The 25,510-nt window shown below is 38.0% G+C and overlaps 1 protein-coding gene across 1 annotated transcript in view; it reads right to left on the bottom strand.

The window, feature by feature from the left end:
- Positions 1–25,510, bottom strand: part of TRIM66 (tripartite motif containing 66) — a gene marked incomplete at both ends in the record, with an annotated part of 41,556 nt that overhangs the window by 1,367 nt on the left and 14,679 nt on the right. The window contains 14 exons of the mRNA XM_079537534.1: positions 762–836; positions 2,061–2,184; positions 3,691–3,998; positions 4,831–4,993; positions 5,697–5,757; positions 8,222–8,450; positions 8,635–8,904; positions 17,199–17,360; positions 18,134–19,026; positions 20,368–20,485; positions 20,631–20,777; positions 21,613–21,727; positions 22,388–22,504; positions 24,022–24,154. Coding sequence (XP_079393660.1) covers positions 762–836; positions 2,061–2,184; positions 3,691–3,998; positions 4,831–4,993; positions 5,697–5,757; positions 8,222–8,450; positions 8,635–8,904; positions 17,199–17,360; positions 18,134–19,026; positions 20,368–20,485; positions 20,631–20,777; positions 21,613–21,727; positions 22,388–22,504; positions 24,022–24,154 — 2,915 coding nt within the window. The remainder of the gene's footprint in view (positions 1–761; positions 837–2,060; positions 2,185–3,690; positions 3,999–4,830; positions 4,994–5,696; positions 5,758–8,221; positions 8,451–8,634; positions 8,905–17,198; positions 17,361–18,133; positions 19,027–20,367; positions 20,486–20,630; positions 20,778–21,612; positions 21,728–22,387; positions 22,505–24,021; positions 24,155–25,510) is intronic.

Here is a 25,510-nt window from a genome sequence, read left to right as displayed (position 1 = left end):
ATAGAATACAGGTTTGTTACCTTTTTAATTAAAACATTTTCTCTCCAGCAACTTCTATCCAAGCTTGGATTGAAGTTACTGCAGAGGATTCCTTGCAGCAAAGAAAAGAACTCTGGTCTTTTGATACCTATACTTGCACACCCTTTTCCTGTGTGCCTTTAGGTTTGATTAAATGATGCTTGCTTGCAAAATCAGTCTTGAAAATAACATACTTCAATGACTACTGTGCTATTTGCACTTCCTAAACTTTATCCCCAGATAGAAATGTCATCATTTAACCTTAATCAATAATATATGTAACACTGATAATTGGCTGCCATTTCCCCCAGGCCTTTATAAAAATAATGTGCCAAGGTACTGGAAGCTGATACTGTGGGAAGCAGTCTGCCAAGAGTGACTGAAAATATACTAATATGTGCTCTTCTTAAAGGTCAACAAAAGTCTTTTTCAATGCCACCAACTACCAGGATTTCTCCCTCCGTAAATCTTTCTGGATCAAAACTAACTTGTTACATAACATTACGTAATTCCATTAGATCAGTGCAAGCTTTATTAGGTGGAATTGTTTTTCTCTTGTTATTTGCACAGTTCCTTCATGTCTACCTACTCTTTTTCTCTTGTTTTGCTCCTCTAACTTGTTTCACTTTCACTGTTAAAATTGCAAGAATCTAATTCTTGCAATTCATTGAATTCTTCAATTCATGACGTGTGCCAGAATATTCTTTTGGCTTCCCTCTGACACAGAGGTGCTCAGTACTTACCAGGGGGCTGACTGGTTCATGGAATGGGAGGCTCATACTACTGCAGAACAGGGAAAGCACCAGCTTTTCACACTTCTGTGGAAGCCAAATTTGAAATATATTTTAATCCAAAACAAGTGAGTTTCATCCTTGTTCTTAGTTAATCCTACTAACCACAAGGGGAGTTTTTACAAATCAAAAACACTTTTGATGCAAAATAGCATGCTTCATTCTAACCTGTGGGATGCTATGCCTTGCTGCCTTTTATAGTTTAGAAAGTGAGAATGGTAAAAGAAATGGGGGGAAAAAAAAAAAAAAAAAAAAAAAAAAAAGCTTTATGGAAAGTATTTTGTATGCACATGTTTTTCCTGGAAACTCTTGGGAATTCCTCACTGACGCAGTTTCTAACCAATTCCATTTTCTAAAAAGAACTTCACAAATCCACGCTCAGACCACGACTATTTCTGGTCAGTTGTACCCATTCTACTACAAAGAGGAATCACATAAAAGTTCAGAAGTCGCACCCAGTTCTTTATGTAGCTCAGGTCTGGAATCATCACAGATCAAATTGCGTGGTGCTGTGGCTCATAAGCCTTGCTGCAGTGCTCTGAGAACCATTGCTGAGGCCCTTAAGTACAGTGCCTAATCCTAGGTTTCGTTTGTGCAGTGCCAGCTCAGCAACTGTACTCAGCAGTGTGAACTCAGTATCTCTGTCCAGCTGTCACTGATATACACAGGACATCTGTTTGGAGCTTTAGCTTCCTAGCATCAAACAGGCTATAAGAAATGGTAATTTTAATAAGAGGTTTGGAAGAGAAAACTGGTAATGAAGATACAAAAGGATAAAATTTCCTCTATGCTGGTTTAGCAGTGCCTAGATGTCATCCTAAAGGTAATTAATGTTCAGTATGAACTAAGTAAGTTGACTGCAATTCAGCTGAGAGTCAAAAAGCGTCCGTGTCAGAAAATGCCCTTGCAACTGGCCTGAGCAGATGTCTGAGAGTGTGCAAAGTCTTGAAAGAAAAAGATTTGGTGGCACAGTGCCAGGCACAGTCGACACAGAGAGGGGTGCTCTGCTGCCGAATGTGACTTCCTTGTTCATTTTTCTATTGCATCACATTCATTTTGAATTAAACAATTTTCTAGAAAGAACAAAACGACATAAGTGAATATTAACAATTCTTCCATTGTATTTACTATCCTCAGAAACACTCTAGGAGCAACTAACTCAAAACAGTTGACTTTCCAGTGAAGAGACAAAGTCTCAAGCTGAGGTCATATGCCCTTTCCTATACAGTAACAGGATGTAGTTATTCCCACCTTCTGATCATAGTCATCAAGGCCATATTGTGCATTATAACTATGAACATAGCGTGTGTTTTCACAGTCGTATTCTACCTCTGGTTTCATTGGATTACGGCAAAGTGTACACACCCATTCTCCCCTGCAAAATAAGAAACCAAGAATCTGTGTAACAACTGGTCAGCCACTTTGCCAAACAACAAACATCAGAAATCACTATATTCAAAACTCATTTTTAACACATATTGCAACTGCAGATAACCTTAAATCTCAAGCCTGTTCTATTAGATGCTTTCTGAAGGTATTGGAATACAACTCAAAATGCAGTCATTTCAGATTTTACTTATTGCATTGCTTTTGATACAGACAAAAAAAAAAATAGGTAGCATTTGAAATCATATAACCAAAATGTGTGTAGCTGCATTCACTAAATTGCTAATTCACGAAATCAAATAAAGAAATCAACAGCAAGCAAAGTGAAAAAACAGCCAACAATAAGATGGTAAGACAAAACTTGATCCATTAGATAATAAATATCAAGGAAATAATCAAGGAATATCAAGGAAAATAGCATTATCACAAAAGTTAGTGTGCACAAGCATGTGGGATCCCAAAACAAGTAGACATAATTATAGACATAATTCGGCATGAGGCTAAGCTCTGTTCCTAGTAGATCTATTTTCAGAAACCCCTTGAAGAATGTCCTGAGGAGAGTGCCAGACTTCTGCAACATCAGGACCAGACATATGTCTATTACAGAACTATGAATACAGAAGTTGAGTTAGCAAGAGTAACTATATTTCATTAGAAATTAAAATTTGCCTAGGAAGCTTATTCTACAAGGAAAATTTGTTTTTCAGTGCTTTAAAATGAGAGGTTAGTGATGACTCAGCTCTTACACAAAAGAGGGAAAAGCCCAAGACGTGGAACTTACTGCTTTTTGAACAGACAGAACAAACTAGTCTCCAAAGTAATATCCCACAAGGTATTTGCACAGCAGAGACCGTTATTTGGCCTTAGCACAAAGTAGTCTTTGGACCCACCTAGAAATGATTTGTAGCTGACTTCAGAATGACACAACACCAGGAATGCATATTACTTCTGAAGTTTGGTATGTGGACGTGTAACTCAGTCTGTATGATTGTCACATACCATTTGTCTACGTGAAGTCGCTAAGGACTGCATGTCTTTGGAAATCTATTCTAAATGAACACTGCCACAAAAACTTCATTAATCCCAAATTTCCCCTAAGCCTGGCTGGAAAACTGAACAGGAAGGAGGTCAATGATTGCCTTTCCTCATGCAGGGAAGAACTGACACACAACAGATGTTGCATTCAACATCTTACACTGCATGCAATTTAGAACTTTATTTTTCTCCAGTAAGGTATAACAATGTTTTTAAAGCTCTAGGTCTGCTATCTACCTCATTGTAGTGGCCAGCTAACTTTATAGAAGGCACACATGGCTTAGAATAGTTGTTAATATTTCATCTAGTAAGACAATTCTGATTCTAGGAAAATAACTTAAAAAGTAAGAAAGAGATGCAGTTACCCTCCTGTTAGGTTGATACATACGTCCCTAAGGTGACATTCTACCCCAAGGAAATAACCAGAAAGCACATTAGCAAAAAAGCCACGTGTACTCACACTGGAAAGCTGAGTAGGGCTGGAACATGGCAGGAGAGATGGAAGACCTTGGGACAATGATCACAGCACAGCAGTTCTCCTCCATTAAGACACACAGCACAGAAGTCTTCATTCTCAATTGTATTGACTTCCTGAGTAACTGGAGATTTTTTCATGATGGAGGTACCATTGGTGAGCTTCTGATCGACAGATGGAATATCTGCAGGAGGAGATTTTATTTGTCCTGCATCCTGGGTTATGAGAAATTTTCTGTCATCTGTGTTCTCCTCTTTGGATTTCAGTCCTTCAGGTGAACCACCTTTATTTATCTTGAAGAAAGAAAAATCTAGGATAACACAATCATCACTTTCATGTAGAACATATAGAACAGCAGCAGTTATCTGCAGAAAAAAAAAAAAGTTTCTCTACAGTGAACTCTTCTGCGGAGGAAACTGGGGTTTGGCAGGCCTATGCTCAGCTCAGCACCAGCCAGTGGTTGGCCAGGCCAAGTCATTTCCTTTACATACCATTGTGTTATAGCACAGACAGAGATGTACAGATCTCATGTCATGAATACCAGATACAATATCTTTGATGACCTTATTTTCTCTTCATGGAAACTGCACATTATACAGGCGCAGGTGCAATTTTTACAGGAAGCAACTGAAAAGAAAAAAAACCAGAACCCAAGAAAATAGTTTTTTCTTCCCAATACAAATTCTAGTTTCCTTCTGTGGAAAGAAGTTCACTTTTAAGACACTGGGGAAGTGATAGAATATTAAGCTTTCAAAAATCTGTAACACTGTTATTTCTGGAATTGGTTCCCATCACTCATGTTGCGATGCCTGAACAAGGATTCAGGTCAGTTTCAAGCTATTTATGCTATGTGTGTAATTTGATAGACAATCTACGCTGTTAGAACACAAAAATGCTACAGCTATCTGATCTCAGAGAGGGACTTCTCACAAATAGAAGTAACAGGAAGCTACACAGCAAACAAAAGCTGCGTGCTCTTACTTCAGCCCATCACAGACGAATTAAGAATGAAATTAATCAAGAAACCTGTGTTAAGTGTATAATGACTTTCAGGAACTTTGAATACTACAAGTCAGCAAGACAACAGGGAGAAAGCAGGTAAAACTTAAAGCAAATCCCACTCACTTTTATAGCCATACTTGAAGACTGGGTCCCATGCTCAATTATCAGGAGAAAATTGCCCTCCTGCCCACTCTCCTGTGGCTGGAGCTTAAAAACTGGTAGCTCGCCAGATTCCGATGCACAGATTTTCAGACGTTCCAGTCTCACGTAGGGGATCCTTGGCTCTCTAGGGCAAGCACCACCATTAAAATAACATATGGTTAAAGTCAAGCACATTCCACACAATTCTCCTCCCTACTCATTTTCAACATTTTTCATGTACTATTCTCTTTTTCCTTCATTAGCTGTGGCTCTAGTGGCTAAAAGTTGACTAAAGGGTTAACTGGTTAAAAGAATTTTTAAATGCCAGTTCTTTATGAAATCAGAGTGCAAACACTTTCATTTAATCATGTGTGCAAATGCATCAGTACCTTCTGCCCTTTCCCCATATACACTGGCATACAACCCAAGTCATGTTCAATGCTTTTCAAATAAGAACTCAGCATAACATTCAACCTTAAGATATTAGCACAGCAATAGACAAAAACAAAACTTATTAAAATTCTCAACGTAATATTAATCCTGTTCCCAATTTACTTTTTTGGCTTTAAATGGGACTAAACAGCTTACAGTTGTCCAAATGACAAATGTTTTCATTTATATATTCTGAAAATCACAAGAGAAATATAGGCATGCGTGAACACATCACTTCTTTTAAGCTGTAGTTTTTAAGTTTAAGAGAATACTCCATAACTTTCAGAATTATTATCTATAAGGAGCCTTGCATTCTTCTTAAAAAAACTTTTCCATTTGCATTAAGTAAGAGACATTTTCTAAACACGTGAATAAAATTCCATGACTAGTGCTGTTGTATTAAAAAAGACTGTTACCTGACATTCTGATTGCCTTTCATAACCATTTCAAAATGTTCCTTTTCACAGTTATTGGAAACTGGAACAGAAAAGAAGAAAAAATAAAATATTTATAATATCAGAGTCAGATTTGGGTAGAACATACTTTAATATTCATGTACTTCTGACTGCTTTTTAATATGATAACATAAGTGAATTATGTGATCAGTTCATCAGTATGTATATTAAATGTGTGTGCTATTTTCTATTCTGGGGAACATTCTTTGTCTTTGTCTTAACTAGAACTTCTGTACTGTATATGAGGAGCCTTTCCAAAACATTTTGCTGAATTGGTTACATTCCCTTGGAATTATAGACATATACAGACACACTGCACACATCCATACACAGGGAACATTATGAGTAATCCTTTGTGCTATATAGCCTTCACTTGGCAAAAGCAGACCCACAGTCTAAGGCTCAGGAAGTTTTTGCAGTCTCCTGTTCCATGCTTAGAAGCCTCTGGATAATTCTAGTTACTCAAAAACAGGAAAGAAATTATGACTCTCTTAGGGACAAAAGCTACATTGTATGATCCTTTATACCCTTCAGCATACGTAACATAAAAACATATTAATTCAAAACTATCCATTATATAAGCATGTAAATAGCCACAACTCTTGACCAACACTAGGCACAGGCAATGAAACAACTTTGGAGAGATGGACTAGGGGCAAGGATAGAATAGGGGCAGGGATGAATGCTCTAACAGGTGCTCTTGTATAGAACAGTCCACTGACATCACCCGTAACAACTTTGTTACAAATTATTTCAACATGGATAATATTAACAAGAAAATAAAGCAAATATGTCTACCTGGAGACAAGTGTGTGCTACCAAAACATGCTTTTTTAAAGGAAATCTAGCTGGGGTCAATGGTCCCTATCCTGTTGTGTAAGAGCAATGTACCTTCATGATACTCTATCACTGTTCTCAGTCACTGGGAACAAAACAAGACAAAACAAGTAGAAGTGTATTTCATGTCGTTCACCTACAACTGTTGCTCAGTTGAAATTTAATAGATGAGAATCTGCAAAGAATTACTAAAGCATGACTGCATACTGATCTGAAGCTCTTGCTGCCCTTTGTCAAAACAGGATTTTCCAGTGGTGCTGGAATCCCAATATTAATCAACTTTTCCATCAGCTACTTGGCTTATGAGGAAGCATACTTATACAAATTTGAGAAAGACATCAACCCAGAGGAGTTGCAAGAACGTTAAAAACTCAAAACTTATCTTAATACATCATGGAAAAACCTCCAAAGTCAGCAGGAATTAACTGAGACAACATCAAGTACCACGTGTATGAAGGAAAGTGATTGAATTAGCATAGGAAAATGACTGACTGAGATGAGAACTGTTTTGTAGAAATAACTAAGGGTGAGTGTCGTACTATTCACTACATGTAAGTTAATCATGTAATGAAGCTGCAGAAAAATGGCAAATGCTGCCCACTGCCTGTAGTGAGGAATATAAAACGCAGGAGCTGCTTTGCTCAGTGCCCCAGAGGCCTCAGCTGTAACACTGCATTCAGCCCTGGGCTGCACAGTAATTGCAGAGCCCAGACATTACACAACTGCTCATCTCCAAAAGACTTAAGCCTAACTGAGGCACAGCTTTTTAGGGGCACAGATGATCCTTGCTACTCACTCACAGCTGATTGTGGCATAATTGTCACAACTTGGCATAGTACATCTAAGAGAAGACAAACTCATCTACTTGGCTCACTGAACTACGTCTTCTTTGTACTAATTAGAATTCTCGGAATAAAAACACAGCATGGAGATAGAAATATTAATTCATCTTTTACAGGGAAATGCAGCCAAATATTGGCATAAGTCACAGAATAGCAGTTTGATCCCGAAATCCCTTGCTTGCATGAATAGTTCCATTGACTTTTAGAGTTTGCAGGAATGAGGCTATACAGTGCAGCACAAGGCTGCTGGCAATTTGCCCACGTAAAGAGTTAAATAAGGTCTAATTCCCTATTAAGACTAAAGAAATAGGCCTTGGCTGAAGGGAATGTTCCACAGTAGACAGAGCCAAGCAAAAGCACATACTGTGCAATATATTAACCTCACAAAAATTTGCTCTGCTACTGACATGAAGGACTTAGCAGAAGGCACATCACATTTTGGAAGTAATTTTTTTTTTTAATTGAATTTGGACTCTCCAAACCAGCTCTTCAATAGTCATAACTGCAGGTCTCATTAATGGGAGTGTTTCTCAGAGAACTAATACTCCAGGTACTTCACACAGATGCATGCGTTTCTGGCTCAGAGCTGAAGGATGTTACAGATTCAAGGCATATCATTTTCAAGTTTTTCTCCACAAATGAGATCAAATACTTTTCCATTGGATTAAGTATTTGATAATTGAAGCTTGCTGGGGAAGCACATTTGTGAAAGTACATCAATATGCAAACTGCTTTGCAATGCTTGTAATGTACAGTAACAAGAAAGAAAAACCCCAAACTTAAATGAAACAATGAAAAGCCTGTTACCTTCTTCATTTCTAAGTGATTTTATCCTGGCATTCACAGGAAGAAGAGAATTGTTGCTGAGCAGTTCAGAAGGAGAAGTACAACGCTGAGATTTTTTGACCGAAAGATTAATAGGTTCTTCCAGAACGTTTTGCATAGAAAGACTTAATTCATTCACTACATCTTGCCCTGCTGTAGCCAAGCTGTTTTCTGGCTGGTGATCCACAGAATTGAAATCTTCATTTTCCAGCTTCAGAGGAAAAAATATTAAACCTAATTATTAATTTTCTTAATAAAAATAACAATGCAATCAGTCTTTAAGTACCAGAAGAAAACCATACTTATTGAACAGCTGTTTTTACATGACTAACTACAGCGCGTGCTATCAATGAAAACAGATTCCATTTCAGTAGAGGAGTTTGAGTGACTCCTACCTTGCACTTCGTGCTGCCCTGATGTGCATCATCTGGTGTGAGGGCAGTAGAAATCCCAGGGTTCAGCTCAACTGGAGCTCTTCCCCGTGCCAAACTGTAGCTAGGCACTGGCTCTGGTGGAGTATCACAGTCACAGCGGGTGCTTGGGGATGGGCCAAGTGCCACAGTGGCTATGCCTTGCACCTGTGGGTCGACCGACCTCGATAGTCTTGAAGGCAGTTCCATTTCTAAATCGTTTGAAAAGCCCACAACGCCTAATGATGCTGAAGGCTGGGAAAAGAAATAAAAACAGTTTGTTAACCAGGTTTTAGAAGTAAAACACTGCTGTTTCTGTAACAGTTTAGACACTGCTATTGTTAAAGAAGCAGTTGAGTCACAAGGTCATGAGAGTATCTACCATAATCCAATACTGTTTCCAGAAGCTTCACAGTACCCCTATTGAAACTGAAAACTATAAAAGGAGGTGCCTAGGTTACTCCTCTGTGATTTATAAAAATTGCCATCCTTTGATCACTCCAAGGGATTCAGATTTTTAACTCCCTACAACGAAGGGGAATATGGAGAATATTGAACTTACGTCTATTTTTGATGTCAACCCTAACTTCCGTTATGTCACACCCGGAGAAATATGATTCTGACCAGAAATTTCATCATTTTATTCAGAAATTGTCAGATAATTTTACTTAGAATGAAGATTTAGAAGAACTAAGATTCAGATCTGACATTAAGTGGATGAAACTTGTTACTTTACGATGCTAAATACTTTATGGTAGTAAATCTGTCCCGTTTAAACTTAAGATACTTGCCCTTTAAATATCATAATGTAAAGTCACATTACATGTACTAAGAAGGAAAAGGGTCTACAAGTGTGGCTGCAAAAGAAGTGGAATAGCCTACTTACTGAAGCCTCTACAAAGGCATTTTTAGCCAAATGCACATGCTAATGTCTCGTGATTTGTCACTGTCAGAAATACTGCCATGCAAAACAAAGGAAAATCCACTCATGTACGTGACTTTCCTAAGCTGCCTTACATCCAGGAACACGTGGCTGAACTGAAATCAGGTCTCTGCTAGCATCCGTATGAAGCAAATACAAGCAGCCTTAAGAATTATGCAGATCTGTGTCATTTCAATATGCAGTTTTCCATAGTTCATTGGTGTTTCATTACCCTTGAAAATCGACTGAATAAATCCTTTTTTGACTACAATACAGTAAGTAGTACTTATTACAAAATAAATCAAGGCAAAAAGAAATTTGATGATTGCATCTGAATCAGAGTTGTCATTTTTATACTGATTTTTCTGCTAGGGGCCTATGACTTAGAATTGAATTCGAGACCTATTTCCTAGATTTAATTAGCATTTTTCTCAACTGTTACTCCAGTTTGGATTTTCACTTTGTCCATCAATCTGGCAGTGGTAAATACAGTATAGACATATAGACATACTGAGCTGTCAGATGTGCCCGTGTAAATCCTGCATAGTGCCAAAGACATCAGTCTCAAATCTCTCCGCCTGCAATGCATGTCACCTATGCTAAGACAACATTCCGCCCACGGACATCAACTTTCATTTAAGGAGGTAATTTTATTTCCTTTTCCTCAATTTGCAATACAAGTGCTACAGCATTGGCCACAGATTTGGGATCACACTCAGTGAGACAAAGTGGCCTGCATTTGAGACAAAAAAAGTCAGTTCTTCTGCAGTGTTGGTGAAGGTCTGTGCCATTCTACCATCAAATGTAAGCAGTAAGTAGTAGTAAGTTTTAGCAGTTCTGGAGGGGCCTTTTCCACCAGAGATCTTACTGGGTCTCCACAGCCAGAGTATTAGACACCTTCCTCTTGAGGTCACTTTCCCAAATCTAAGATTTCTGGACTAGAAAAAATCTTGGAACCAGCAAGATTTAGTGAAACATGTTCTTCCTACCTCACATTAGAATAAAAAGACAGAACACAGCATAACAGGAAATGCACTGATGGAGGCAACATTTTCCTTGTCTCCCATTCCTCCATTGCAGAGGTTTAGAAGCCAGTCTTAATAGTGACACATAAGGATGACCACAAATACTACAAGTGTTCAGTTCATGCCATAATTTGTTTGACAGGCTCCTGCATGTGGCGTGCAAATGTGGTATCAAGAATGCCCCAGAGAACGCGTACTCTTTTTCATTCCATCACTCTTTATCACATGGCTTTTTCAGATGGTAAAATGAATGCGTGAATTGTGCTTAAATCACATACAGAAAATAAACAAATAAGAAACAGAATTCCTGCTTAAACTGAACAGAGGGACTGTAATCAGCCTTGCCTTTTCCCCTTATTTCAAAGTCCACTGTGGGTACTACTTAATTCCCTGGGACGCAGTTAAATTCCTATTTAGCTAGATTCTCCAAAGTACTGGGGATCCATAGGAAATCCCTAATGATGTGCTCCATTAGGAATGGGCATGCTGGGTGCACATGTGGTAAGAACATCACCCAGAGCTGTACAGAGCATTCACTAGAGACCTTGTGGCTGTTCACTTCTTCTAATCATTACACACATTGTCCTTTAATTGTACTATAAAATTGTGCCATCACGTGTTACATATCGAGGCCTCAACCTGTGATGGTCTGCCTATGCATAACTGCAAAAGCTGTGGGTAAAATGTTAGCTCTGTTATGTAAGTAGGATTACTTCTGGCCTCAGAGAGCCAAGTTTACTTACTGGGAGCAATCATTGGGTCTACTCCTACTGAAGGAAAAAGAAATAGATATACACCTAAAATTTTATTACAGCAAATATTGTTAGAAAGTTGAAAATTAATGGCATTGTATGGATATATATTTCTTACTCTTCTAGCTGGCATCAGCTTCTTAAGAGATCTCTTTGGATTATATAAGCTAATATAAAACCTTACTCTTGTTAAAAAGAAAAAAAAGAATAATGAGGCCATCAAACTGCCATCTGTCTTTCCCTTGGGGCAAAAGTTAATTTTGTAGTTTTCTTAATGATGAAGCAACATTATGATCTTTCAGTGCAAAATATTAAAACTCACAGTTAAGAACAGACACATTCCATCCTGATCCATGGAGCTGCTGTCAAGTGTGAAGTGAACAATGCACTGGGAACAAGGCTCATTAATAACCTATTAATTCACTCCCTAAAATAATCATTTCTTTTGCCATTAGCAAAAATTTCTCTTCTCCCTTGACAGTTCAGATAGTTTTTGCAGATGGGATGCCTTTAAAGAAAGAATTGATCTCTGTTTTATAAAAGCTCTATTGCTTTTATATCGCACCCTTTGAACAACAAGCATTAATTATGCTCTTGGGTAGATAGTGGCTTCAGCTAGGTTAATTCTGAAACTTTTGACATTTTAATGTACAGCCTGGCACATCCAACTACATCTGTGATATTATAAATAAAATTCTCATTGTTTCATAATTAATTTTGGTCTGATGATCCTTATAGTATAATGGCAGTAGCATCACCACCCCAAAATGCTTCCTATCACAAATTCCATAGCTATGGTACTGAAAGTTAAGAATAGAGAACATGCAAAGTGCCTTCAGAGAACAAAAAATAAACACACTGTTCAGTTCAAATATTTCTTTGATCACTCTTGCATTTAAAAATGTCCAGTGTAAACATGCAGCACTAATACAGAAGAATTCTGAGAAGCAAATACTTACCTTGAAACACTGGGATTAGGATTTGTTAGGATTGTTTTGGCAAAATCTCAAAGGCTGTTGACATTCAAGTGTCACAGATAAAGAAAGCTAAAACTAGGAACCGCCAATTCTCTTTGCTATAAGAGAAATAACACGCCGCAAATGCTTGCAGAGTAATGAACGGCTGCTATTAAGTGGAGCAATCCCCCTGGCAGCTCGTTATGCTAGGAGGTTAAACAAATGTACTACTCCAATCCAGTTGTTTAACTCACCACTTACAGCGGCACTGATAACACAGTGTACACATGCTTCCTTTTTCCTATTTCCCCACTTCAGAATAGAATCCAAAGGATTTCCTTTCTGTTTTTATGAGAAAAAGAATCCAAAGCTTCCTTAACATTTTGTCTGAATAAATTGGAGCTGGCTTAAAGTGGAAGGAGGAAGAGATTGTATGGAGCAAGCAGCATCATGTTTTATTTATTCTTTTTTTCCAGGTCAAAGCAAAAGGTTTCGTTAAATTAACATTCTGGGAAATGTACCTAATTGCATTAAGCATGAACACATCTGTTCTGTAAGCAGCTCAATTCTTTAAGTAAAAAAATACTCTGCTACCTTAGAAATTTGCATGACCGCACATTCCAGACTGCTAAAATCATTTATTTCCTATCTAATCCCCTTAAAATTGCCAATAATTAGGAAAAAAAACCCCAAAAAAACAGCAATAAACTCACTCCACACATAAGCTCAGATAAAAAGTTCCAGGGTGAGGTATTAAGTTATTAGTTTTGATCAGCAAGCAATGACAGCATGTTTAGTGCTATACCAATGACAATAAAACCTGTCCCTTGCTCCCTAGGGCTTCCCACAAATTTCACATTGCTTTTGAAGAAAAAAAAAAAATAAATAAAACACAAAAACAAAATACCAATAGTAAAGCCCTTGCCACTAAGATGGAAGAGTTGTCCTTAATAAATAAATTCAGGATAAATGCATTGAAGGCAAAATACCCAAGAATGCCACCTCCAACAGATGGAGATCAACCACTCTTTCTGATAAACCTGCAGCAATGGTGATGTTGGTATGGGGATGCTCAAGAAATCCCGACGCATTGAGCCCACAATGAACCACTGTGTCCCACCGCCCATCACATGCCACTGTTGCATACAGTTGGACTAAAACAGAATTATCTTTCAAAATGCTCTCAGGAATGTTCTTTGGATAGTATGGAATTTTTTTTATTATTATTATTTCCCCATTTCATGTCACAGAATGCTGAGACCAGCAGTACAAAGTGAGCTCAAAAACTATTAGACAAATTCATAAAGAAGGGGTCCATGAACAGCTGCAAAACAATTGTCTGGGTACACCCTGCAGTTCAGAAAGTCTCTAAAGAGCTGGTTTTCAGAAGCAGGTGTGGTGTATCAACAAACGATCAACTTAAACTTGCCTGATTCATGTGCCCTTTCCTAAGCATCTGCTATTGCATATGATTATAACTGAGCAGATAACACCATTCCGTAATAATTTACAACTACTGTGTCTGACATGTTCAGAGATTTATTTTAAGCAAATGGAGAAACAAGCACAAGGGAAGAAATCTTCAAAAGCTGCTGAGGAACAAAATCAAACCTTAGCTTTACAAATGCTGTCCTGATCCCAGTGTTCCAATGGGCAGAACCATGAAAGCCAAAGCCTATCATGTTTTTAGGATGAGCAGGGACAGGACAGGATGTACCCAGGATCCAATCAACAGCTGGACAAGGTGAGGAATCCTTCCCTCCCAGAAGTAATGTCTCTGCTCTTAAATAAAGGAAGGGATGCACTTCTAGAGTCTAAGGGGGAAAAAGCTCCAGCTAGTTCTACAATAATGACAGAGTACATTGAAACAGTATCTAAGCCTTAAACTATAAATTTATTTTAGATATGCAGTAATAAAAAAAAGAAATGACATTTCTTTAAATATTGGGTACAGCCTTTAGATCCCTTGCTCATCACATTAAAATAGCAGTTAGGTATAGATATGGAAAACAAGGACTGTATGCTCCTTATTACTCCTACAAACACAATTAGGCCAAAAATATCTTATTATTCTTGCCTCTGTTCCTGAATAGCTCTCTCTCCAGTTTTGTGTGCAAACACTAAGATAGCAGTTGCTTTGATATCAGTGTTTCTAACTAACACCGACTAGAAATTCCTGCTTTATACTTATGGAAAGCCAAAATTCAGTCCACTCAATAGTGCAGTGCTTAATTTTTGCCCTGACAGAGGCTGAGGTGTCAAGACATGAGGACTTTTCTAAAAGTGTCTGAAGTGTTTCATCATTGCTTTTCTACTTTGGTTTATAAATGATCAGCTTTAAATACAAGGGGCAGAAAACAGTATTCATCAGAATAACTCAAATAAGCATCCTTGAACTCAGGAGCACTCAGGGCACACATGAATACAATCCCATATACAGACAATTCAACTTGTCATCAGTCCTAAATTATAAATGCATACAGTAAGCATGTTTCACAGTTAAGACACAAGTGATTAATTACAATAGTAATCAAGCTTTGTGCCTCTCCAAAATAAAGAAAATCGCTAGAGTAATGGAAGCTGGTTTTTGGGGGTTTTTTTGGACAGATCTGAGCAAATACATCACCAAACAGTTAACTCTGAGTTTTGCTACATCCTGGTTCACACAGCTTTCTCCTTAAAGAAAGAAGCTCAGCAGTCAAGGTCCACTAGCAGTGCTTCATACAGTGAAGGGTGTCAGAGTTCAACAGAACTGCAAAATGACACCAAGAAGTCCAACACCAAGTATTCTTTAAAAGGCAGAATACAATTTTTCTCCTCCTGTTAGCAAAAGGTTTCTGTAGCCATTTTCTCTACCATATTTTCCAAGTGCTATCTGTGCCATCCAAGAACATAAGAGGTGAAATGTTCTGAACATAGGCCATATAGAAAGTGTACAGACACCCATACAGAATTTTTTTTGTCTGAAGACAAGCATGGAAACAGATGATAATGAGTAGATACATCCTCTCATTCTTTAAAGAACCAATCTCCCATTTAAACTTAGCTTTATTTTTGTTGCCAGCAAAAACAGTCAGATGCATTTAAGCAGCATTCATGACAAATATATTTCAAGAATTTCATTACTGTGCTGCTACCCTTCATCATTTCTAATCAGCCATTGCCAGAGCTTCAGGATATTATGACTTCACCCCAAACAGCTCAGTAGAAAACATAAATACAAGCAAAGATGGGGGTACTGAAGCTCTTAAGCATCCTCACTTCTTGCAGATACACCAGAAAACCAGTAAAAACTTTAGAGATCTGTGTTATCTGCAAAAGAATACATACATCTCAGTACCACTAAAAAAATTCCCTTATTTTTTTTTCTAGGTCTACTCTCTTCTTGCCATCTTCTCAACCTGCATGGCCTTTCTTTCTTCTTTTCTCCTTCTTTTTTACATCAGACTACGTTAGTCTCTTGCACTTGTACTTCAGTTTTCTTCCCTATTTCTCAATTCTCATTTCAGCTGTTAAAAGAAGTCTTCCATTGTAGGTCCAGAAGAAAAGGATGGCTTCTTCAACAAAGCTAATCCATTAATATTAACATTTATTTTCACAAATAACTTTGTGGGTGTGTCTGCATTACAAGAGAAGGTCGTGGTCTTATTTACACCTTAAGTATATCTTTTCTTAGTCATTTCCTACGGCAGAGGCAGCCCATTTGCAGACAATGTACATAGCTTTCCTCAGTCCTGTGCTCTGTCATCAGAGGCTGAGTGAGTTCTGTTTCCACATACGAAAGTTCAGAGGCAAAAAACATCATCATCTCAGAACACTGTGATGCCACCCGCCCAATTCAGAAGTGCCATCACTTTTACAGGATAAGTTAGCAGTTGCAGATTTCACTGTGGCTTCCAAATCTGATTTCTATGCTGCTTCCATACCCTCAGTAATCACTGCCTTTCTGTTTCTCTACAGTTCCCAAAAGGATCATAAACACATTGGGTCAATAAAGCAAGATAGCCTAAGAAAAGTTGTTAGTTTAGCATGGAAAGACAAGTTTTTCCACAATGTTATACACACAAATTCCGAGAAAATACATCCATGAAACACTTCTACATGGCACAAGTTGTGCACAGAAATACCAGACAGATTTGAAGTGTACCAAACAGAACATGAAGTGCAGTTTGGAGTATTTTAAACAAACCATGGAGAGGCAAAAGGGAGTTCAGGCACCTCAAGTGCACTGGCGGTATTCAAAGCCAGCAAGAATCTACTGAGAAAGATGAATTATCTTTTGGTTTTGCTTTTGCCTCTTCTTCAATAGCAAGGGACGCCCAGTAGTGGGTGTAAAGGATGGCTATGTCATATGCTAAAATTTTCTACAGATACAAAAGTTTATGGCTTTCTGCTTATACACAAAGAGTGTAACAGAATTGTTATAACTCTTTCAGACACCACATCTCCACTAACAATTCTTGTTATTTCCACTATTTTGAAGGATGCCTTTCAGGATTTCATCAGAAACGGAGTCCTTTTTCAAATTCAACTGCTGTTAGTATGATAGGAGAAAGACCTGACAGTTAAATCACTAAAGACAGGAAGTGACAGAATTTACTCTGTGAAGAAGCAGATATTCTATTTATTCACTATCCATGCTGAACAGTCATGCCAGTTATACCTAAACAACACTGGCTTATTGCTATCTGGGCTACAGCACAGTGTATACACATTTCTGGAGGATGTACACAAGGTTAGGCAATGACTGTCTCTCAAGATCTACAAGTTAATTTGCCAACTTTTAGTGTATTTTAATTTTTTTCACCTTGATTGCAAGTTCCAATACCATCTTACACTCAATATCAAATTATGTTTTCCCATTCACATGTTTATTCTTTAAAGTTCTTTATACCTTTCTCACTGGATGGAAAGTTGTTTGTTGCAATGTTGTTTCAGGGGAGTGACTGCTGACACTGATTTCTTCATCCAATGATTGAGACATGGAAAATATCTTGCTTCTGTCGAGAGGAACTACAGGCTTCTGGGCATCAAGTTCAGTGGAATTCTCACAGACCTATAAATCAAGATTAAGAGTTAGTGTTTTCAAAATCTTAGTAAAAACAGTAGCAAACTTGCATCAACACAGCACACACAATACAAAAAAACTGGAAAGACTAACACAACAAGACATTCAAACTCTAACTGGAGAGATAAATGAATAAATAGAGAAATATTTCTCTCATATATTCATAGAAAAAGATCAATAAACCTGCTGAAATGCATAGGAGTTCCAAAAGCCAGGTAAGGTACTAAGGTAAGTCATTCAAGGTGGGAACTCCACAGAGTTTACAGAATGGGAGACCTCAACCACCCTTCCACTGCAATTCTCACTGTTCTGAATAAGTTTCAAAGCCTTCTTATAGTGTCACCTTATCTTCCTTACACAGTTTGGATGCCCACTATCAAGCACTGACCCTTTTTCAAAGGCAGGAACTCTGGGACAGGATTCAGAAGATGAGTTTTATTCCTTCTTTGCTATAAAAATAATGTCAGTCATTCAATTGTTCTGTCCTTCGTTTACCTACATACAAAGGATGAATGATGATGCTTTTATCCTCCCACCCGCTGCTTGCCTTGTCTCTTTAGAGAGCCAGATCTCAGGATCTTTGTTATTTATGCAGCACTTTACAAAAGTTTTGGACAGATCACTGTGAGGCATGAAGCTTCTGCTGATTACTAGCATAGATAAGGCAGCAGAAAGTTCAACCTACATGAAATCTTAAAGGTGTCCCCCATTTCCGAGCTTACATTGACCAGAAACAACAGGAAAGAACTTTTAAAACTTACTTGTGCTTCATCTTCAATTTGCTGCTGAACCGGGGCTGGTTGTCTCACTATGTAATTTATCTGACCAACTATGGTCTGTTGAACATGCTGAGGTGGCTTAGCTTGGTTCAGCTGCAAACTGGACTGCCCTTGGGCCTGGAGAAGAAGCTCCAGATCCTTTTTCATTTCCTCCAGTTCAAACTGGTGGTGCATTATGTCCAGGCTCTGCTGCATGACTTGTTTGTGAGTGTTCTCATATTGACTTGGTGGTGGTGATGCTGGTGACAGCTGCTGCTGCTGCGGTGGTGGCTGCTGCACGTGGTTAGACTTTATCTTCTGAAGATGGCCAAGCTGCACTTGCACAGTTGATGTCTGCAGAGCAGTCTGTGAGCGAAATGGCTGTGGATGGCTTGTGTGAACCTGCTGAGCCTCATGTGATACAACAGCATAGCCCAGAGGCACAGTCTGTTGCAGCTGCTGGGATGGTAAGTGTTTTCCCGTTCTCCCAGATGCACTCTCTGACTCAGCCCTTGACTGCTGCTCTCGTTCAGAGTGCGTTGGCTTCAAAGGCTGGGAAACACCCCTTTGTTCTTTGTCACGTTGCTGCATGCTGCACTGCAGGGGAAAGTGCTGCTGATGCAGTTCGGGAGGCTGTCGAAAATGTTGATGGGGGCTTATGTTCTGGTGAGAAGGCTGAGCTTTGTTTGGGTGAGGTACACTGAGGCAGTGAGAGCAACACACAGGAATAGGACACTGAGCGGCAGGGGGAAACTGATGTGGCTGGTTATTCACAGTCTCCAGCTGTGACACTGGGGAACAGTGCCCATGATACAAGGGTGTCTGTAATCCTTGTACATTGCCATATAGGAGGACATCTGAATGTGAAGTGTGTCCACCTTCCGTAGTGAAACCTCCTGCAAAAATAATAATAATAACAGCAAACTTATTCTCCCAAGATCTTGACAAATTTACAGAACGGAAACTCTAAATGACAGTCATTCCTTTATTTTTGGTTCATACATAAATGGGCTCATACCCTACCAAACAATCCTTCAATATACCTTCAAGATAAATTTTTTCAGGACTTTGCAGAGATTTAAAATCACACTAAACTCCTACAGATGTCCATGGTACTCATGGTTGAAATATCAGCAAATGCTTTGAAAAACTACCCCCCACTCACATTATTTTAACTGATGTATACGGCTTATACTTCCACTCTTCACTAACTACAAGCACATTTTCCCATCCATAAGTGCAGGTAGAAATGACTGCTTTCAGGGTTAAAGTGAGAAAAATAAAATAGATTGATGTTATGTAAGAAAGAATCATAAAAGCTAGAAGTAGAAATGACCTATGAACTGATCTGTTCCTTGTTTTTAGCCGAGAGAAAATTATTCTCTGCAACTCTTTTGCAACTGTTTTACCTCTTCTAGTTTTAATTGTCCCAAAACAGGACGAGAAGAACCCTTTATGCCATTGATCTGCCCACCAAACTGAATTTACTGTAAAAACCCATAGCACCTGGAAAATGTATAACTGGTGGGCAACAAGCTGAAAGTATGCACATTCATTACATAAATAATACTGTCAATATTACATAGTCAATGTCTTAAAGCCGTCTTTGCGCCCATTGATTGTAAGCATCTTAAGCACTTTTCAGATCCCATGGCCACTAAGATACTAACAGATCTGAAGAGTGTGAGCATAGCTATCCCTGGGTAAGGCAGAGAAAATAGCATCAGTGTCACAATAAGTACTCCGTTTCAACCAAGGATCCATATGGGACTGGCAGGGTCACAGTGTTGTAGTTACATAGCTATTGCTTGCTGGCACAAAATTGCATTTCACATGCATCAGGCAAAAGCTAAGACTGTTTGGTAGCCAATTATGCTGCACGTTACGTAATACTACTTAAAAAATTATCCATTCTCACAGCCATTTGATTAAATTTGTAGTTGTGTTCTTACACCGTGATTTTCTAAGACACAAAAATGACATTTATAGAGTACATTCATAGGCAATGTTTATAGAGTAATACTTATAAATAATGATGCCTTCTAATAGAGGAAAAGCGTGAAAGTTTTTAGTCACAACAGCATTTCTTCAGGACTGTGACAGGTAGAACCTAAACCACGATTCAAAAAAAAAAAAAAAAAAAAAAAAAAAAAAAGACGACTCCTTTTGGGAAAGTACATGTATGTCTTGTCTGTCCTTGGGCACTTGCCTAATAAAGAACACTATGTTGTTCTTACCAAAATTGGACAGTTGCTTACTCCAGTAGGAGGGATCCCAAGTGAATCTGATCTTCAGAGGAGAGGCTACGTCTGTGTTAGAGTTTGTCTCTAACAAGCGCTGGATCTGAAACACAATCTGGTGACAAATCAAAGGATTATGATTTTATTAACAATTAAAAGATCATGAAAAGTGTTTTATTGGAGAAACATTAAATCCTTAAAACATTTCTCACATGTGCTGCATAATTTCACTTTATTGAGAAAATAAGCATTGCTCTTACCAGTTCTTTACTGAAGAGAAATGGGATGCTATTTTTACTGCTCACTGCCCAGTTGACAAAGTTCTGCACGTGTTCAACCTGTGTACTTAAAACTGCAACACCTTGCAGTTGTTGCTCCAATTTCTGCTTCCTTTCATTTGTGATTTTCTGTTAATAATGTGGAACAGTAGGAGATAGTTGTCATCCCTCGAGCAAACATAATGCACACAATCACTGGAGTTACAGCATGCACATATGCTCTTATTTAGAATCACTCAATCATCAATCATAGAGATAAAGCAAATCCTATTCAACAAAAGTGTCCAAACTCAGGAAGAAAAATGGCTTCTTCAGGAACAAATTACAGCATTCTGGCCTTGTCTTAGCAGAAAAACATAGCACAAGAGAAGAGTAGAAGTCAGACTGAATTTGCCAATGGAGCTTTTCCTCATCTCTTACAACACGTAAGAGAGAAGACCTAAGAAAGAATGCCAACAGAGGGGAAGCACATAGTGATTCCTCAGAAAGTTCTTCCAGTTTCCAGCAACTCATGATTCAGGGACCACAAAGAAGCAGCTGTGTTACCACCCTCAGGGTACCTCTATCACACATGCTTCAACTGGACATGTAAAAACTGAAGTCAAAACCGTAGGATCTTTTACAGAAAGCAGACCCGAGGATCCTTTTCTAAACATGCTAAGTGTAATGCTAGACAAATGAAGCATTAACATCAAAGATGTTTTTTAAGTACTCAAACTGTGCACATATTTCTCTATAATAGCATTATAAAAGGTGGTTAACATGATAAGCAAACATTTTGCTACTTAATCATAAATCCTTGTCAACCATTGATTCCACGTAAAATTCAGCAATAAAAAAAGTATTTGAAAACATAAGCAAAGGGACAATAACATTCACAGTCTATATTCTTTTCATTGGCTCTGGGATTTAATTTTAATTTAGTTTAATTTCCCAAGGTAGGAAAGAAACTAGACTCACTTACTTCAAGTTGTTCAAGAAGGATGTTTGTTCGTTTATTGATTTCATTTATCAAAACCATCTTGGCCATTTTGATTTGATTTTCTACTTTTTTGTATAAATGTTTTACCTCAAGCAACCTGCAGGGAAGAGATACATATCCCTGGATGAGCCAACTGGTATATCATTTATTCAGTGCTTGGTAGGTATTTGTTACAAGAACTGATCTAAATGTTGACTAAGAAATCCAATGAAAGCTGAACCATTTCCTCTAGGTTCTGCTATTCTTCTCTTCCCATTTTATAGTAACCTTGACTGGAAACACAGTTTGTTCTGAGATTTCTGAAGAACTCAGTTATTTTTGAATCCCTGGAGGCATTCAAGCCCAGGCTGGATGTGGCTCTGGGCAGCCTGTTCTAGTGGTTGATGACTCTGCACACAGCAGGGGATTTGAATCATAAGGATCATTATAGTCCTTTTCAACCCAGGCCATTCTATGATTCTATGATTTTTAAAATAATTCTTATTTCTATTATTTCAAATTCTAGGTCAGAAACAGTAGATTATACAAAGAAGTCTTTGAAACTAGCTGTCAGGTGCCTCATAAGGACTATGGAATCCTGTATTACAATGTTGTGAACGTGACATAATTTAAACATAAATTTGATAGTTTTAATCTTCATTTTACCTATTCTCAAAGAAAAGGAATAGTATCTGTGTTTAATTATGGTAACCTGTGTTCAGTGAAAATAGTATTTTAACTCATAACTCATCTTCTGAAATAAATGCAAAACAATTACCTGTCTTCAATCTGTTTAGTGGAAACCTGAATTCCACTTTTTTTCTCTTCCACTTTAGCTACAACATTTTCCAGGATAGCTCTCTGATTTTGCAAAGCTTCATCAAGAAGTCTGAACCTGCAAAGGAAGGGGAAATCTTTACTGTATGTTCATTTCCATTGATAATGTCTTGCTTTTTCTTTTATAAGCTTAAATAAAGCCTTGTTTACATTTCCTGCTATTATAATAGGTTAGAGGGATTTGGTGTCACCACAGCAGCATTATGCCATTAAGTACAACTGCCCATTGCTAGTCTTCATCTGCTGCTCTGCATTTCCATTGGGTAGGGCTTGCTTCTCCCTGCAGCCACAGACTTCTCTAAGGAACCTGGGCCAGATGCACAGCTCACAAGGATCAGTTTTGCTTTATCTTTAAAATCTGAATCCCACAGTGAAAGGAAAGGAAGCAGTTCCAGCTGCTCCCTAAAAAAAAAATAAAATAAAATACAATCTAGTTCACGCTCACACGTGGCCTAAACATTGGTTTTTGCTCTTCTTTCCCTGGGAGAATATCACAACTGCAAAGACATAGAGGTATTTAAAAGAAAGAGGTCATTCTAGATATCTGGTGGATGGCCAGAAGGTCTTGGTTTCAATGTCTTAAAATATGTTCTTAACAACATTCCTTACCAGCTCAAAAATTAATTATTTACATTGCTGAAGGTTGACAGTCCATGCTGATTAAGGAGTTTATCATGTGTGATTTGATTAGTGGGGACCTACTTGAACTTCCAAACCTGTACGCTGAACACTCAGATATGGACATTCTTTATTTTTCTGCCCACTACCCGGTGTCTTTGCCTATAGTATATGTATGAGGGAATTTGATTCTGCAACCCAGACAATCCATTTTAACTGTCACAGGCACTGTTCTTCTCACATTTCTCCTGCCTTTTTCCAAACATAATTCCTAGGGATCCATTTTAGCCTTTTGTATTTGAAAGCAGAAGTTGTATGCCTGAGGCAGAAAAAAATTAGGTATGTTCAAGTCAGTTGCTCTCAGATGGACAGTCTGGGAGAGCAGCTGCCTTCATGTCTGTCCGGACATAACCCTCTGCTTTTTCCTACCACAAATGCTGTAACAGCTATCCCAGATTTAACACCCTACATAAAGGCAGCACATCTCACAAAAAGTCATGTTGCCACTGTGTATAGATAATTCCTTACATGATTCATACACCTCAGAATAGAATAACAGATTTGGACCATGCCAAGGATGGAGCTGAACTCTCATCTAGAGTCTCACGTTTGTTGGTCATGGGTTGGCAGTTGGACTTGATCTTAGAGGTCTTTTCCAACCTTAATGATTCTATGGTTCTATGATGGTGCTTAAAGATACTCCTGTATACTGTGACTGAAAGATCAAATAATTTGGAAGGAACTGCTGAGAACAGAGCAGAGTTCTGCAGGGGCTGTAACCAACATATTAAGCTCCCTGAGCAAAAGACAATGGAACTGAGTTTGTTGTGGCTATGAAGCTACACTGTGCTGAAATTTCAGTTGATAGGAAATGCAGATGGAACAGTCCTAAATCTGAATTAGATACGCTTTTAGGTAGAATCATGCGAAAGACATGAGGCGACTAATGTCTGGTACCTGTGCTCCTTATGGTCTTTCAGCAGGCAGCTGCTGCACGTAAGGATATCACAGGTCTCACAGAAGAGCTTGAGTGGTTCTTGAATGTGCACTGGACAAAGCAAGGGCAATTCATGTGCCTCTTCTTCAGTCACTGAGGAACATAAAGCAACAGTGTCATTGACCAGAAGTGCTATTGTAGGTCAGCAAAAGTGTTTCAAACTAATAATTTATAAATCTTGATGTTACTTCTAAAGACTCAGATCTTGGAACAATTTGATTATGTGAAGCATGGGAATTTGGTTTGAGGTTTTTGTTTGTGTGCGTGCATGTGCTTTGTTTTGTTGTTTTTTTTTTTTTCCTCCTAGCACATCCTACAAATTGATCACATCAAAGAGACTCTGGAATTAATAATCAGACCTCTAAACTCTCATGATATTTAAATCCCTCTAACAATTTTGGGTACCTGTTTCATGATTTTGAATGTGCTGATCTTGCAAACCAATTAACAAAACCACACTGTAAAACACAGAAAAGCAAATACATTAAAGAAACTTGAAGTCACAGTGCAAGCAAGAAAATCTTCTGTTTTTAAAAAGCTGTGTGGAATTGTTTTTCATAAACTTATGTTCATTTTGAACACAACTTCAGCAACTAAAAAATATTGGTATTAAGCACTAATATCTGTTCTTATAATGATTTTCTAAAGATTAATGTGATGAAGACTACAAATGGACAGTGAACATGTAAAGTGGGTACATTCCACTCTGGATATGGTAGAATTATTTTAAAAGGAAGGAAGGAACACAGTCCACAATAGAATGCTCAGAAACTCTAAAAAATGGCAAAGAAAAATCCCTTGCATTACATTCACAAACACAGCCACATTGATTTTATTTTAATTATTATTTAGCAGATAAGCAAGCAGGTGGATGCTCTTCCACCCATACGGGGTTTATATATTTTATATTTGTATATATAAGGAAAAATAAGAAGTCCATAATATTTATCTAAAATTGAGTACAAGTTGGATAAAACACTTCTAAGTGTTGAGCACATGCAGAGTATGCAAGCTCACAATATCAAGTTATTTCTATTAAACTCCAGCTTATAACAAGATCTTAAGGATCGAAGTATAATGAAGCTTAATAAACATTTCATGTAATGATTTCTCTTTCTTCTTTTCTTTCTTTCTGGCAAGTTTTTTACTCTCTGGATAATAGTAATCATCCTAGAGGAATTAGTGTTTTTTTCAGTTCTGTGTCAGATTTAAGAGATGAGCAGATCTCAAATGCAAACTGAGGATAAAAATCAATATAATCTAATTACAGCACAGACCAGAGCCTCTGCCACTAGCAAGTCCCTGATTCAAATGATACACCAGTGGGAACTACCACTGAGTCATGGTATTCTCAACCTATGCTACACTAAGATCAGACCTACATCCCTCTAGTTTTAAAATGAGTTGAACTCTAAGAAATCTGACATGAAACAAGGGCACAAGCCTGCT

Source organism: Tetrao urogallus, assembly GCF_951394365.1.
Source record: "Tetrao urogallus genome assembly, chromosome: 6".
NCBI lineage: Eukaryota > Metazoa > Chordata > Aves > Galliformes > Phasianidae > Tetrao > Tetrao urogallus.
Note: the sequence above shows the minus strand (reverse complement) of the source record. Positions and strands in the feature narration are given on the sequence as shown.